We start from the raw sequence: 15043 nt of genomic DNA, 5'->3' as shown, positions 1-15043 counted from the left end.
CTAATAAAGACTAAATCACTGAATGAAATGACAGCTTCCTGAAGACTGTTTCTTCCAAAGCTATGTCTCAAATAGATGGGGACAATGATTAGAAAGCCATTTTCTGCTATAGGAATTTACATTAATGAATCCACAGAAGGCATTGGGGGGGGGGGGGGGCATCGTCGTCAAGCTGATTTATAGTAACCCTGTAGGCTTTTCCAGGCAAGATATGTTCACAGGTGGTTTGCCACTGCCTGCCGTGGCATAGCAACCCTGGACTTCCTTGGTGATCCCCCATCCAAATACCGACCAGGGCTGACCCTGCTTAGCTTCAGAGATCTGACAAGATCTGGCTAGCCTGGCCCATCTAGGTTACAGCAGGAACACATAGTACTAAATCATCCCCAAATATCACACTGGAAGCCACGATTAGAGTCTGAGAACATGGCTTTTATCTGAGCACGCTGCAGCCTCAGAGCTGCTTTCCAATGTCCAGCAGTTGCTCTAAAGCATATTAAAGAAGACTATGTTTAAATATATGCAGATTTCCCCCCTTGCCACTGACCAACAGCTGCCACACTCTACATACCTACACACAAGTAGAACTTCCAAGCTGACTTTACATCATAGCACACCTTGAATGAGAAAATATTAACTAAAATATGTGGGTTGGCTGCTGGGATGACAATTTGAGGGGAACACAGACAAACTCAAAAACTGATGCCAGGGTAGAGGGTGGAATCTCTGAGTGGTAACTAAATGGTGATATTCAGGCTGGGGCTTGAATATAAAAACCAATAACCTCACAGTGAGTCAGACCATTTTTGTTCTATCCAGCTCAGAACTGCCAACACTGAGTGGCGGCAGCTTGCCAGTTAGGAAAAAGTCTTTCTGAATACCCCTGCTACCTAAGATCATTCAACAGGTGTTGCCAGCGATTATACCTGGGACCTTGCGTATGCATGCTCGGGACAATGCAGCCGAACTAAGAAGGCTAGTTCAGATATTGTAATACTGGCCAAAACACAACTGAGAAGCCCCAGGCCCATTTGTTTTCTAGCAGTGATCTGTAGGGGTATGGTGGCTGGAAAAGGTACTAATGCATACACATTGCTATAATGAAGCAGTACCATCCATGGGATGGTAGCCCATAGCAGATGCAGGCCTGATTTATGCAGAGCAATTCCTTCAGCATCTGAAACAGTCTGTAAAATTTCAATTATCTGTACATAATTCAAAAGACCAACGAAGCAATATCAAAATATTCTGAAAGGGGCAGTTAAAATGCAACCTGCAGACCCTGTTCCTAGCTTTAGACTTGTCTCTCACAGGCAACTGTGACCCAATGTGGTAATGATGTTGGATGGTGTCACAGGCACTCTCTGTTCTTTCATAAGTGGCTATGAAAAGTAAGTGTTTTGTTTGTTCTTTACCTGTGGCAGTGGTGGTGCTGGGGCCAGATTGACATCATTTTGGCATGGAAATTCTCCCACAGCTGGGCCTGTTAAATTTGAAACAAACAAACATTTGTTAAAAAATCCCGTTACGTACATAAAGCTCCAAAGAGATCGTTCCAAGCCAAGAACTAAGATTCACAATTAAAATGCCAGGTTGTTTTTCGTACTACCTAGAAACCTACCAGTTCCCTACCTTTTCACACTTTATTTTCTGAATACAAATACTCCCACCCATCCACCAGAGATCATAATAATCTTTTCAGAACTGAGATTTGCAGGACAAGTATCTACAATGCAAACTGTTTCACTGTGCTCACTTGGATTTTTTTGGGGAGAAATAAATACACTTAATACTTACATGAGTCCATTTCCCTTGCTAGTACATGTACTGATACTTTATGTCTTCTTTGGGCTTCTACAGCCAACATTCTCTACAGAAGAAAAATTCAAAGCCAGTTATTCAGGCAGAGACCAATGGAATGTTTTACTGTGGACTTCAAGGTATGAAGAAATCAGCAATCCTCAATTGACGAGAACAAGCCATATCATCTACCAAGTACAGTATCATCTACCAAGTACAGATCTACCACTAGGAATACGTAGCCTATGTCCTATATATTATGCAGGTATTGCTAACTCTCCAGTATCACAAAAACCCTTCCAAATGAACTGCCTCTCAAATATAGCAAGGCTGTATTCTCATATACAGGAAAGCTGCTGGTCAGGTCCTCCCTAACCCTTGGTTATTTAATGTGTTATTTTAATGGAAACTGATTCTATTCGCCATCTGGGTTTTAACTTGTTAACTATGGTTTTATGGTTTGATTGCATTCTGATATGTTGGAAGCCGCCCTGAACCTGCAAAGGGAAGGGTGACATATAAACAAGCAAACAAGTAAATAAATGCTTCACTGCACCATTGGACCCATTGCCCCTACTTCAAGCCAGCTGTTATATAATGGGTGTGGCCAGGCAGAGAAAACTGCAGATTCTCCCCAAAGCCCCTTATAAAGTATCATGAGAAATGGAACTGCAATGCAGGGAGTTAAAAGTATGTAATGTGATAAACTGAAATGATCAGAACGAAAATTCAACTTAAAATGTTAATACAAAAACATGAGCAATATTTAAGACCATACTAACTATATTAAATCAGTAAATACATTAACGTAAATCTAGAATTAGCAGCCTGCATTTCAATTACAGGTTTCATTAACTGAATCATCTGGGTAGGGAACAAATCAGAGCCTTCTGCCACTGGAACAGACAGTTTAACCACCACACATTTATATCAGTAATTGACATTTTCTGGATCTGCTGTAATGAGAGGTCTACTAAAACAAATGCAATACGTTATCAAATTCTGTTAGCGCTGCCATGAAAGCAATGAGTTTTCCTAAACAATCTTAGAGCAGTTGTTGCAAAATTGCCTCCAAAGGTACCAAGAAAGTTAATTACAAGTACCTACTGCAGCTATTTTTATATGCATTCCAGTACTGAATTATCTTTATTTTGCTTTAGATACTACAACAAGGCAATTGCCTTTCTAACAGTGCACATTTAAACAATTATTCAATGGAGCCAATTAGTTACAGGTGATCCATGAAAGGAAGACAATTAACGTTTGATTCTCAGAATCAGGCTATAAATGAACCATTATTAAAGTGTAACACAAAACAATATTTGTTTACAGCTATAATTCTGCATTTTCAGAGGGGAAGTGCTATAGAAAGATGGATAAACCAAAGAACAACTGCTTTTGTTATGATTATTTTAATCATATGATGTTACTAAGTAAAATAATTTTCTGCGTGTCTAAGATTTAAACCATGTGTCACTGAAAATAGGTGAGGATCTCTCTGTGAAACTCTGCTAGTAGAAGAACATCAAGTCCAGCATTGGTCCATCAAGGCCATTGCTTTCACATCCTGCATGTGAGATCCCAAAGGCACCTGGTGGGCCACTGCAAGTAGCAGAGAGCTGGACTAAATGGACTGGTCCAGCTGGCTTGTTCTTATGTTCTTAACACAGACTAGATCTGGAAAGTCTGCTTTAAATAATTGGGGGTGGTGGTGGTGGCTCCGACTCAGTGGGAGGGCATCTATTTGGCATGCAGAAAGTCCCCAGCAAAATATCCAGAATCTCCAATATCCAGAATCTCCAAAATATCCAGAATCTCCACCTAGGCCAGTTACTAGGTGATGTGAAAGACTAGTCTGAGATCCTGGTGAGCTGCGGCCAACCAGAGTAGATAAGTAGATAGATAATAGATAATACAAAGTAGATAATACCGCCTGGGGAGGGCGGTATACGAGTTTAATAATAAATAAATAATAATGGACCAATTCAGCACAGGTCAACTTCATGAATATGAGTAATTTGCCCGAAATTCCTTTTCCTAGTGTTGAATTCATCATTTTAAAATGCTGTTTGCTAGTTAGGCAACTGTGTGTTCCCTGCAGATTATGAGCTTAATTTTTCGAGGAAGTTAGTTTTTATTTCTGTGAGCAATGGCCGTTTCTGATTCCAAGCAGCACGGGCCATCTGCCTGAATACAGCCTGATGCAACGTCAATATTTGCCAAATATCTTTATTATGTGAAATGCAAGAGCCACTCACTGTTCAGTATAGAATTCACAAAAGCCTACTACAGTGGTGCCCTAGCAAATGTAAGCAGAAAATGCATGAAAGGACTCAGAAGGCCTCTGGCATGTTTCTATTCAGCAGAGTTTAGTGTATATATAATATAGAAACTGACTCTAAATTAACGGGTTTCAAGAATCTGAGTTCACTTCAGTGGTCAGCAAGGCAATGGTAGAAAACAAAATTCTATTCAAAGTATCTATAAGCAATAATTTATGGCCAACCCTGGGGGATAAAGAGGAGGGTGTAAACACAGATTGGTTTTATTGGTATCTAGAACGTTTGTAATACTTAAATCGGAGAAATCAAGTTTTAAGCTAATAGTCATTCTGCAAAATTCATGAAGATGGATCCCATGTGTCTGTTTCACTGATGGTGACACCTTCTCATGGTGCAAACTGCCTTCCCATGAGAAGGGACTCCACAACTTGTTGAGTCTAAGGGCATACTTGGAATTTTGAGAATGGGAAGTTGGCATACCACAAAATGACTGTAGTAGGGAACTCGGACAACCACAAAATGGCTGCCATAAGGTGCTGGGCTTATCGCAAAGAGTTAGGAGGTCGCAAGTCAAGCACCCTCCTGTGAAGGATGCAGCTGTTTCTGAATAGGTGCTGACCCTATATTGCCTCCTGGATTGTTCTGAAACATCTGCTCCAATTAGGTGGAGGTAAGGCTGGACTGGTTATTTTGTTTTGGGGAAAAAGCAAATGGGCACCAGTTACTATGTTGGGGATCAATGCCCTACGAGAGTGGTTCCCAGCTTGGGGTACACATACCCCCAGGGGTATGCGCCAGAGCATTTGGAAGTACTTCATCCTCAGCATGAGGCCAGCACCCCAGGAAACCTTGCAGCTATCTATTGCTCTGCCAGTGGCAGTTTTAAGGGAAGAGTCACCTTTCAAACACAAGCCTTACCAGGCAACAGCCTTGCCTACATTCTTGAAATGTGAACTAGGTGCCATATTGGGGAACAGCGCTTGGAAGAGCCGCAGTTGACATACTCAAGATCCACATGTGGCTCCTGAGTCACTGACTATCTCTGCTCAAGAATTTATGTGAAATAATCAGGGAACAGTACTTTTATCCTGGCTCCCCCTCCAAAAATATATATCAAAGTTAAAAAAGGGAGGGAATGACTGAGAATACCTGCGGGAATGCTGTCAGTCAGGGAATTATGAAAATAAGTGTTTACAATTGGTCTATCAGAGCTCTAACTTTACAACCTTTTCAAATATAAATAATCACACTGTCTACCCCAAAACATTAGCTAAAGAATAAATATTACGATCAACTTACCTTGTAAAAGCACATGATATCATCCTTAGTGAGAGTTTTAAGATACGCCACTTCAATGTTATCTGGATAGCAATGTATATAATTAAAGTCAGGAAATAATACTTATTTTAAACTTTAACATCAATATGTTAGCTTCTGAAGTTACTGATAGTCGAAGAAATTAGAGCATTTCTCTGACTCTGTGCATACAAACCAAACCAAATCCTTAAGTAAGATGAAGGTTAAGAAACTGGAAATCAACCTTCCTTTTTTTCTTAGCCAGATAGAAAGGAAGAGGTAAGGAATTTATTCCAACACAGAGGTTTCCAGAATGCACACCTCTTCTTTGACAGACACAAAATGTTGAGTTATAGCATCCAATTACTAAGTAACAGATTATAAAAATCCATTGCAGGCATTTTTCAGCCACAGAGAAAATCCCAAACTAGTGCAAAAAAAACAAAACAAAAAAACTGAAACAATTATGCTTGATATTCCAGAGCTGAGATTGGTATCAAATAATCGGATGGGTATGTTATAGAATTAAATATGCTGGCACTTTAGGTGGTTTGAATTGTATTTTTCAGACTGTCAACCACTAGTGTTTCTATTTTTAGTTTTGGAAAGGTTTCAGCTTTTCTTACCTCTGTCAAAGTTGTATTGTTGAGAAATTATTTCTCCCCAGTATTTTTCACACTCAGCAGATAGCTTCTTTGGTTTGTCAAGGCGTCGAATGGCTAGTGCCTGGATGTGCTTCTGGAAGGCTTCCTCTGACATTTCTTCTACAGATTTTTCCATACTTTTCAAGAAAGCTTCAACCCTGCTCTCCAAGTAGTGTGGAGGTTTTTCTGACTGGATGATAAATCGCAGTCCTTGAATACCATTTGCCCTGCGTGGACCACTGAACACAATGTAGCCTTGAAAAAAAGAAAGAAAAACCAAATTTAACCAACCAGAGACTGCAATTTCATAACTACATCCCTCCTCTTCTAAAGGACAAAGGTCTGTATTACTTTTGTTAAATTCTAGCTTTCCATATTAATAACATGACCACTAGTCCCTTAGTGGTGTCACATCAATTGAATAGAGATCACAACTGTTATAACTTTCAGGCTACTGGAGGGATTTTACATTATGCACTTTGACTATGGAAGAAAAGATTACAGTTTTTAAAAACCTATATAATTTCATCCACATTTCTTTGAAACAGTTGCTACTAAAACGATTTGATTCCCCACTATTTGTGAAGGAATACAAAAAGTGAATCATAGCCACCATGATTACATTTACGAGGCTTATCCAAACCATAATGTCAGTAGCTTCTACTACCCAATGGCTGAAAAATACAAGAAGCAATGGGAAAAGACTGTATAAATTGCCCAATTCATACAGTCTTTTCCCATTGCTTCTGGTATTTTTTATCACATTATCACTGTAGTACACACTTGTGTAATTGTTCTTCTAAAACTTTATTACACAGAGACATCACCAGTGCTGAGGAATACAAATCAGGAGCGGGCATTCGGTAAATCCAATCAGAAAACCAAAAAATACCTTGTCAGTATCTTGGGGTTTTTTTTTCTCCCCCCAAAAAGGCAGCAATATAAGCTGAACCAAAAAGGCCCATTGCCTTTAAAGAAAAATATTTCCCACTTTCCTGCTACTGACAGTTGAATGGTAGACCTGGCCAGGCCAAGCCTAGTATTCAACTGAGCTCAGCTGGATCCAGCATTTAACTGCAGAGGCAGAGTAAGGGGGAACTGAACCCGGGGCACGTGCGTGCCCTGCCGTGACTCCATCTGCCCCCCCTGGAACGCCCTGCCCCCTCTGCTGCTCCGCCTCGGGGCATCACACCCCACCTGGCCCTGTTGACACTACGCCACTATTTAATTGTGTGCCCCATCCCCAAACTCCATGTGGCTATTGAGGCAGGGCATACAATTAAAAGCTGGGCAGTTGAATGCTGGGCTCAGCCTGGTTGGGCCCAGGGTTCAATTCTGTGCTGCCGCCTCCGAGCTACATGTGGGTCTGGGAGGCAGCAGGCAATTCAGGTTCAGCAGCATACCAGCTGCTGTCTCCCAGACCCACGTGGAGTTCAGAGGCAGGTGGAGCTTTGGGTTCAGTTTTAATAACCAGAAAATTTTCCAAAAAAAATCCAAAAAGGCTAATAAGAAATAACAGCTTTTTTCAATTTTTTTTTAAAAAATCCAGGTTTATTAAACCTGAACCCAAAAATTAACAATTTTTTTAGCCCAAACCTACTGATTTTAGGTGCACAGAGTGACTTGGAGCTCTTCATCTGCTGAGCAACTTTGAAAGTATGTCCAACAATGCAAACCCTAAACAGAGTCACATTTTCCCAAGTCCATTTAAGTCAGTGGAGTCAGAAGGGTACATCTTACTTAAAACTGAATTACAAAATACCGATTAATAATTTGAGCAAGCTGCCTTAAGTTCCTATAAGGTAGAAAGGCAGCTATTGAGTGACAGCCAACAGACAAGCAATCATAATGCAGCTTATCATTTGTCACACGTCTATGAACCATATAAATGGGATTCTTTGTAAAAATCAGGAATGAGAAGCCCACTTATTCCAATGACCTGAGGTTACATATTGTTCTGTAGAAGTGTGGGGAGGGGGGAGTCAACAGACAGCTCACCTAGCTGTTCCTTAGTGCGCAGGGTGTTGAAGCACGGCTCTGAGATAATTTGACAGAAGAGCTCCAGAAACATGTTCTCTGAGGTGCTTTGCATATCCGTTTGATAATATATTTCTATGCCGCAATTATTATGAACTTCATTCCTCCGTTGATAGACAAACCAACCCCCTGCAAATCAAGGACAAGCAAATGGCGATTTTGAAAGGCAGCAAACGAGCAGTCTTCTATCACAAACACAAGTTGTATTGAAAGAGGAACCCACATAGTCTGACCAAAGCAGAAAGCTAAGCAGCCAACTCCATTTTTTGTGTACATAGAGAACCAAGTGAAAAGCCGGTGGGGGTGGTGCAGCCAGGGTGTTGCAACAGGAATGGGCAGATCTAGGGCTAGATCCCCACTCAGTCATGAAGCTCCCTAGGTAATCTTGGGCCAATCACAAACACTCAGCCTAACCGACTTCATGGGAATTTGGTGAGGATGATAGAAAAGCGCTACCCTAAACTTTTTGGGGTACAAATAGGATGAAAAAAATGAAACGCTACGAATCCCATGGACAAGGATGATGTGAGGAGCAGGGTTTTACAAATTAAAAAACGGTCGCCAGTGCTATGTTACTTCTAAAGCTGCATATTTATGTATTACTACCAATGTTACTGTTTGGCACTGCAGAACCTTTAGTGTTTCAAATGAATCCTGGACATGCATTTTAAAGGAAAATACTGGAAATTACAAGGTTTCACTTATGTAGCTACTCTGTACTGTATTAAATGAGGCAAAGTACTGCACACACAGAACCTCATCACAGATTTACATAAAAGATTCCTCTTGCAAGAAAAATCACTTATCCATTTTATTTTGCAAGACCTGTGATATGAAATGGAAACCAAATCAGTGTCAGTAAAAACAACTTACCGAGAATAGAACAAATGACAAATTTTAAACTGAATTTACACTAAATGTCAGATCAAATCATGGATTTTAAATGAGTGGCTTTTATGTATTTCATTGTGGTTTGTTGTGTTTACATTGTAAACTGCCTTGAGTTCCCATAAAGTAGAAAGGTCACTAATAAATGTTTAAAATAAGGAGATAAATAATAAGGCCAAGGCCACTGGTGCAAAATAAGGTAAAATGTATTTTATTACTCAGTTATAATTCCCTATAATTTCCCTATAAAATTCCCTATAAAATTCCCTATTAGTTAAAATTCCCTAAAATTTCACCCAAGGGGCTTCTTTGGGGAAATCTGTTAGCCTTTGAATTGGTTTTCCAAAGAAGAGTATAAGATCAGTGGCCTTATTATTTATCTCCTATGATTGGTGAGCCCTTAAATAAAACAAACAAAACCCCTTTCTGAGTCCAACTCTTGTACACTATGAATCTCAGCTTTCAATGAGCAGTTTTACAGCTTCCACCACGCAGAAGGATAACTTACTGTCAGGCAGCTGTACTTCTCTGTATCTCACTAGCTGGCTGGGAAGCAGAGGCTTTGTATGAGCATGCTCAATGAGAGTGTCTTCCACCATCTGCATAATTCCTAATGCAGCCTGGGAGAGAAGAAATCCATTACAGATGCCACAACAATTCTCCACTTGGTAGTACACAGACAGATAACAGGTATTAAGGGAATGGCAAATAAGAAATGAACGGGAGATGATTGATTGAAACAGATTAACTGTGGGTGTGAACAACAAAGAAGCTGAGATATATTTCATGCAACCACTATGTAGAGTAACAAAACTGAAGACAGAATTCCCTGATTGTCCCTCAGCATAGCCTGTGTAACAGGGTTGTTGCAAGATAAAAAGAAGGGGGGGATTTCATATACCACCCTAGACTCCTTGGAGGATTGGCAGGATAAACAGACACAAAATGTAAATAAACAAATATTTTGCATCTGCCAGGCATGGGGAGGCCCCAACAGTTTCACCAGTCCTTAAGCACTCAGAAGCCTCCCTTTATGGTTGCCCTTTAGTTAAACTACTTAGGTCACTGAAGACACTGAGAACTGTAAGTATTGTTGGAGGCTCAGAAGAAACAAGTTGCGTTTTTTAAATTCACTGCTGTGAATTAAAAGTTGCACCATGCAGAAATGCAGGCACAGATATGCCTAACGCTCACAAGACCTGGAGATTTTTCTATGCTCATTGCATTTGAGTTCTTACACTTCCATCTGGAGTGCCTCCGCTCCCCAAGTGTGCTCAGCAAAGATTTCAGCAAATAGAGCTAACCTAATTTCACAGGTTGGATAAGGAAGCAAACCAGTTCTGTCATGGCATCAATATTACAGTTATCTTCACTGCATTAAAATAGCATGGCCAAGTTAATATTCAAATCTCACACAAAGCTGCCTCATGACTACTACCACCAAATCTTCTTATGCTATAAAAAGAAAGTCAAGTCTATTATTCCCAGCTCATACACTGCCATTTTAATTTTGGACACATACTTCACTGCCAACTATTCTTGGTTCTTGTTCTCTGCTCAAGTCATATACTTGTGAACTTAAGTGAATGCCCTGGCACACAGTTATTTTTACGGACTTGTTTTGCAATTGCAACAGTGCACATAAAATATTATACAGCATAAAATGGCCTCCAAGGGAATTAACACAGCCAAATAATTCTAAGGTGTGAAAAGAATATGTAAAATGGAACACAGAAATGGCTGAGGGTCCATTTTTGCCCAAATGCACACACATGTATATAAGGAATCAGAGACCCTGAAATACACTTCTGCTGATTTTACTTCAAATTAAATATGATTTTCAATACATGCACCTGACATTATGTATTATATATATATATCCAGGTAGAGATATTCATACACAAATACCAAAAAACATTGACAATAAAGCTGATGAAAAATTACCTGGATTTTAAAAACATAAAATCCTTATTGCTAAAACCTTTGGTTTCAAATACAGTTATCAATATAAATCTGCCTCAGATGGAAAACATATCAAACCAACCTGTTTTGTTATATTGCCATGGAGAAGCGCTTCAATGTGCAACCGTGATAACAGCTGAGATATAAAGGCTTTGAGGCGGGGAAGAGTGACATCTGCAAGAGATATTCAGACGTTTAAAATCAACAGCATGCTTTTTTTTCTTTTAGGAAAAAACAGCAATTACAGTAAGAGCACAGTGCATTTCTTTGAAGAAAATTACGACTATCAACAAAAGGCACCGAGGTTCTTTTTTGCTTCAGAAATATTCGTTTGGGAAAGTTTGGATGTCTAAATTGCTGTGCTCACTGCACAGTTTGCCTTGCTTAGAATTCACATGCCGTTTGACCCAGATTCCAATATGGGCGGCGGTGGGGGGGCTCTACTCTGCGCTGCAATCAAACTGAATACACATCCACCCTCAAAAACAGTGACAGTCATTCAGGTGCTGCTTGAAGATCAAGCTAAAGCTTTTAAGCACACAAAGAACATATGCTTTATAGTTCATCTAAATCTACCTTAATGATGTTAACTGCATTTTTTCTGAATAGCAGTTAAAAAAAGATGGTAATTCTGATCTCCATTCACTTCTAAAGTAAACACGTGCATTGTTGATTGCCACCAACAGTGTGGGTGCATTGATTTCCGTGACATATTAATTCAAGTGCAATACAGGAATGAGGATTTGTATTCTAGTCACATGCAAATATCTTTCTAAATACATCGAAAGTGAACCAGGGCCACCAAAGATAGACATGGGGTTGGATCCCAAGTACCATCAGTGGAACTGTGACTTAAACTAAGCTTTTCTCCTTCCTGCAGCCCCCTAAGCACCTTGAAATGCTGCTCCTGGCGGAATCCTGAGAAATGGCGTAAGAGATTAATTAGGGACGCTGTGGGAGAAGGAACTCAATAAAAGTCTTGCTTCCTCCGTTCTGTTTGACTGAAGGGCCCTCTGCTAGTGGAAAATGACCTCAGCCCACGACCCAAGTTTATGCATCTGACTCCATACTTGGGGTGGGGAGGATGCAGAGAATAGGAGATCACAGGAGCAAATGCAAGAAAGGAAAACACACAAACACTTGAAAGGAAAGGGACTGGCTAATGCAGCAAATTACTATTGCCCTTTTGCCTGTCAACCATGCTGATCAATAGCAGGAGCGCTCTCTTGAAAGGGGAGCATTTTGATGCAATGATGGTCTCTTGTCTAGACATTCATAAAAACATAGTTAAAAGAAACCGAGAAATTCACAGAGCAGGGACCCCCAGCGTGGCACCCTTGAACCCTTGGTACCCACTAATACTTTTCTTGGTACCTGCCAGCTGCTTTTAGACAATGGGTGGGGCCAGATGGAGTTTCTGCCTAGCGATGCTTCTGATTGGTTGTACTGATACTTGTAAATTTGTTAATATTAGCAATAATTGCCATCACAGCACAAGGATTTTCACAGTGTGACTGCAGGTAAGCTATGGTAGCCATTTTATGACAGGCTGAACTTCATGCAGCAGCCATTTTGTGGCTGCACTTACTACGCTGTGCCAGAACTCCAAAGGTTGGAAAAGGCTGGGGAGGCCTGACACAGAGGATAGGTCTATGAACAGTTATCAGCCATGATAACCAAACTGAACCTCAATATTCAAAGACCACATACTTCTGAATAGAAGAAGGATCAGATAGAGCAGGACTGCTGCTCCCTTCATGCCTTGCCTGTAACCTTTCCAGATGCAACTGATTGGCTACAGTGCCCAAATCCATACAATCATATGGCTCAGGATGTCAGGAGATGCTTTTTCTCACTTCACTGTGATCTCAGTTGGCGGGGGACCTACGTACACTATCACAGAGCTTATGTGATTCTGCTCTGGTTGAGAGACTCAGAAAGAGCAGAGCTGAGTGGGGAAAAATAAACCATATACCCCTCCTGTTCTGGTATCGCTTAATAAGTGTAGACATAATAAGAACTAGGTGTAAAGACATAATAAGAAGAGCATGCCTAGTCTTACAGAAGGAGCCATGACATGCTAGAACAAGGACCCCCAATGTGGTGTCCATGGGCACCGAGGCACCAGTCAATATCTTTCCTGATGCCAAGGGTTTTTACAAAGCGGGTGGGGACAGAAGTCCAGCAGGGCTTCTGCTTATCTGTACAGATTTCGATAAGTGTTGCTTCGGCAACAGCTACCCTCACAGCATAGAGATGTTCACTGAGGCAGCCATTTTGTGGGCAGCTCCATCTCCTGTGGCAAATGCTTAGTGGCTGAACCCACCACGCTGTGTTAGAATGCCAAAGAAGCCCTCAGGCTCCAAATGCTTGGGGTCCACTGCGTTAGGTCAAGATAAGATATCAAATTGGATGGAGGAAAGGGTCAACTGGTGAACACTTACCATCTAAAGCTTCTTTTAATTCATCTTTGGTCCAGGCAACTTCTGTCATTAATAGTCGGAGGTAATACATGGCGTGCTGGTGGGGCTGTTCAGCCCGAAAGTTGTTCAGTGATCGCATGTACTATTAAAATTAAAACAAATTGGTGGTGTAATAGTTACGTGAAGTCTTTGCTGCGCAATTAATTTTTTTCCATTTCAGTATTCAACTCAATAACACTAATAATTTTTAAAATATCTTCAAGATTGGAACTACTTTTTTGTGACCTTGGCCAACTGTATCTCTCAACAATGAATTATTTGATCAAAATATATTCTCCAGGTTATGTGTATGACCAGTATTGCTTATATCTAAAAGTTAAGTAATTAAGTAATTAAATTAAATTAAGTCTGAGGAAGCTTACAATGAACGCAAAATGAAAACCATCATGAAATCAATATTGGTATAAACCAGGATTCTCCATCGTAGTGTCCTGTTGCCTGACACGATTCTCAGAAAGTGGCAGAAACATTGTATGGGCAGGACTTGTTACTGACTGTCTTCATTCAAATGTAAGGGCTTTTCAAATCTGCCGTAGCAACCACAGACACTGGATGATCGGAAGACTGGTAAGCACCTACACTTTCCTTAGTAAGTGATGGTTCCATGCCCCCTCCAGCCTCTCTTTCATTTTATTACCCTTTCTCGTTCTTCCCTGTGTTTCTTTTTATTCTCCATTCTGTTTTTCCCTTCCCACTCAGGCTTGTGTTCATTTCTTTTTATTCTGTAGTTCTTTTGCAAAGTGATGAGGGGAGGTATTGTGTTTGGCTCAGCCTTTTGCGACAGACATTTCAGGGTTGCGCTAACGGTCTCTTCCCAAACTTTCAAAGTGCCCCACAGGTTCCACAGGTTGGTGACTTCTGATATAAACAGAAGTTAAGGCCAAACACAATGTAATGTATTTATCTACTGTTTCTGTCAACAGACTTGTGAGGGCCAAACACAAAACAGCCCTATAAATCACAAAGCACTTTACTACATGTCTTGCACAGTCTGCAAAACGATTTCAGGCTGCACAGAGATGGCTTTTGTGGAGCCAGTGGACCAACAATGCTAATTTTCTAATAATGGTTAAGTAATCAGGAGAGGCCCCCAGGACTGGAATCCCCCTCCCCACATGAAAATTTCTACATGCCTAGGCAATGACTAATACATTGCCACCAACAGCCATCATTTTCTTCTTCAAACAGGATGTGAAATTAGGAGCTGGTGAGAAAATTCTGGTTAAAAGGGAACCCAGGTTGGCATTAATTACAATTAAAATTGGTGCTGATTCAACTATTGTGATTATAGAGAAATGTATTGCTGAGGAAGGAACAGCATGATACTGCACACCTGCTTCTAATCTCTGGTGAAGGATTAGGAAACAGTACACAAAGCTTACTGTGCTGGAGAGATATCAGATTGAAGTTTCCCCCCTCCTATTTGATGCTAATTAAAAAAAACACCTCAACTGCTTTTAAAATATTATATATTTTAACATATTTCTCACATAGACCAATGGTTTACACTAAACCTTTTAGACCCCAGTGTTGGAAAAAATGTATCAATTATCTGTGAAGTTGTTTATATGTGTAGGGAAAAGACAGTAGTTGCACTTGGCAAGACAAATTCCATACAGTGTGTATGTGTGTATGAGATACTGACACTGTT

General features: G+C 40.4%; 1 protein-coding gene across 5 annotated transcripts in view; it reads right to left on the bottom strand.

Moving 5' to 3' along the window:
* IDE (insulin degrading enzyme) overlaps positions 1–15043 on the bottom strand; it is a 78766-nt gene that overhangs the window by 2985 nt on the left and 60738 nt on the right. For all 5 annotated transcript variants that reach the window (XM_048505146.1, XM_048505145.1, XM_048505147.1 and 2 more), the window contains exons 17-24: positions 13354–13474; positions 10992–11083; positions 9456–9567; positions 8021–8188; positions 6005–6277; positions 5382–5443; positions 1798–1870; positions 1416–1483 (exon numbers count right to left, since the gene is read on the bottom strand). In XM_048505146.1, the coding sequence (XP_048361103.1) occupies positions 1416–1483; positions 1798–1870; positions 5382–5443; positions 6005–6277; positions 8021–8188; positions 9456–9567; positions 10992–11083; positions 13354–13474 (969 nt within the window). The remainder of the gene's footprint in view (positions 1–1415; positions 1484–1797; positions 1871–5381; positions 5444–6004; positions 6278–8020; positions 8189–9455; positions 9568–10991; positions 11084–13353; positions 13475–15043) is intronic.

This window comes from Sphaerodactylus townsendi, linkage group LG08, assembly GCF_021028975.2.
Source record: "Sphaerodactylus townsendi isolate TG3544 linkage group LG08, MPM_Stown_v2.3, whole genome shotgun sequence".
Classification (NCBI taxonomy): Eukaryota; Metazoa; Chordata; class Lepidosauria; order Squamata; family Sphaerodactylidae; genus Sphaerodactylus; species Sphaerodactylus townsendi.
This window is presented reverse-complemented; position numbering and strand designations above follow the sequence as displayed.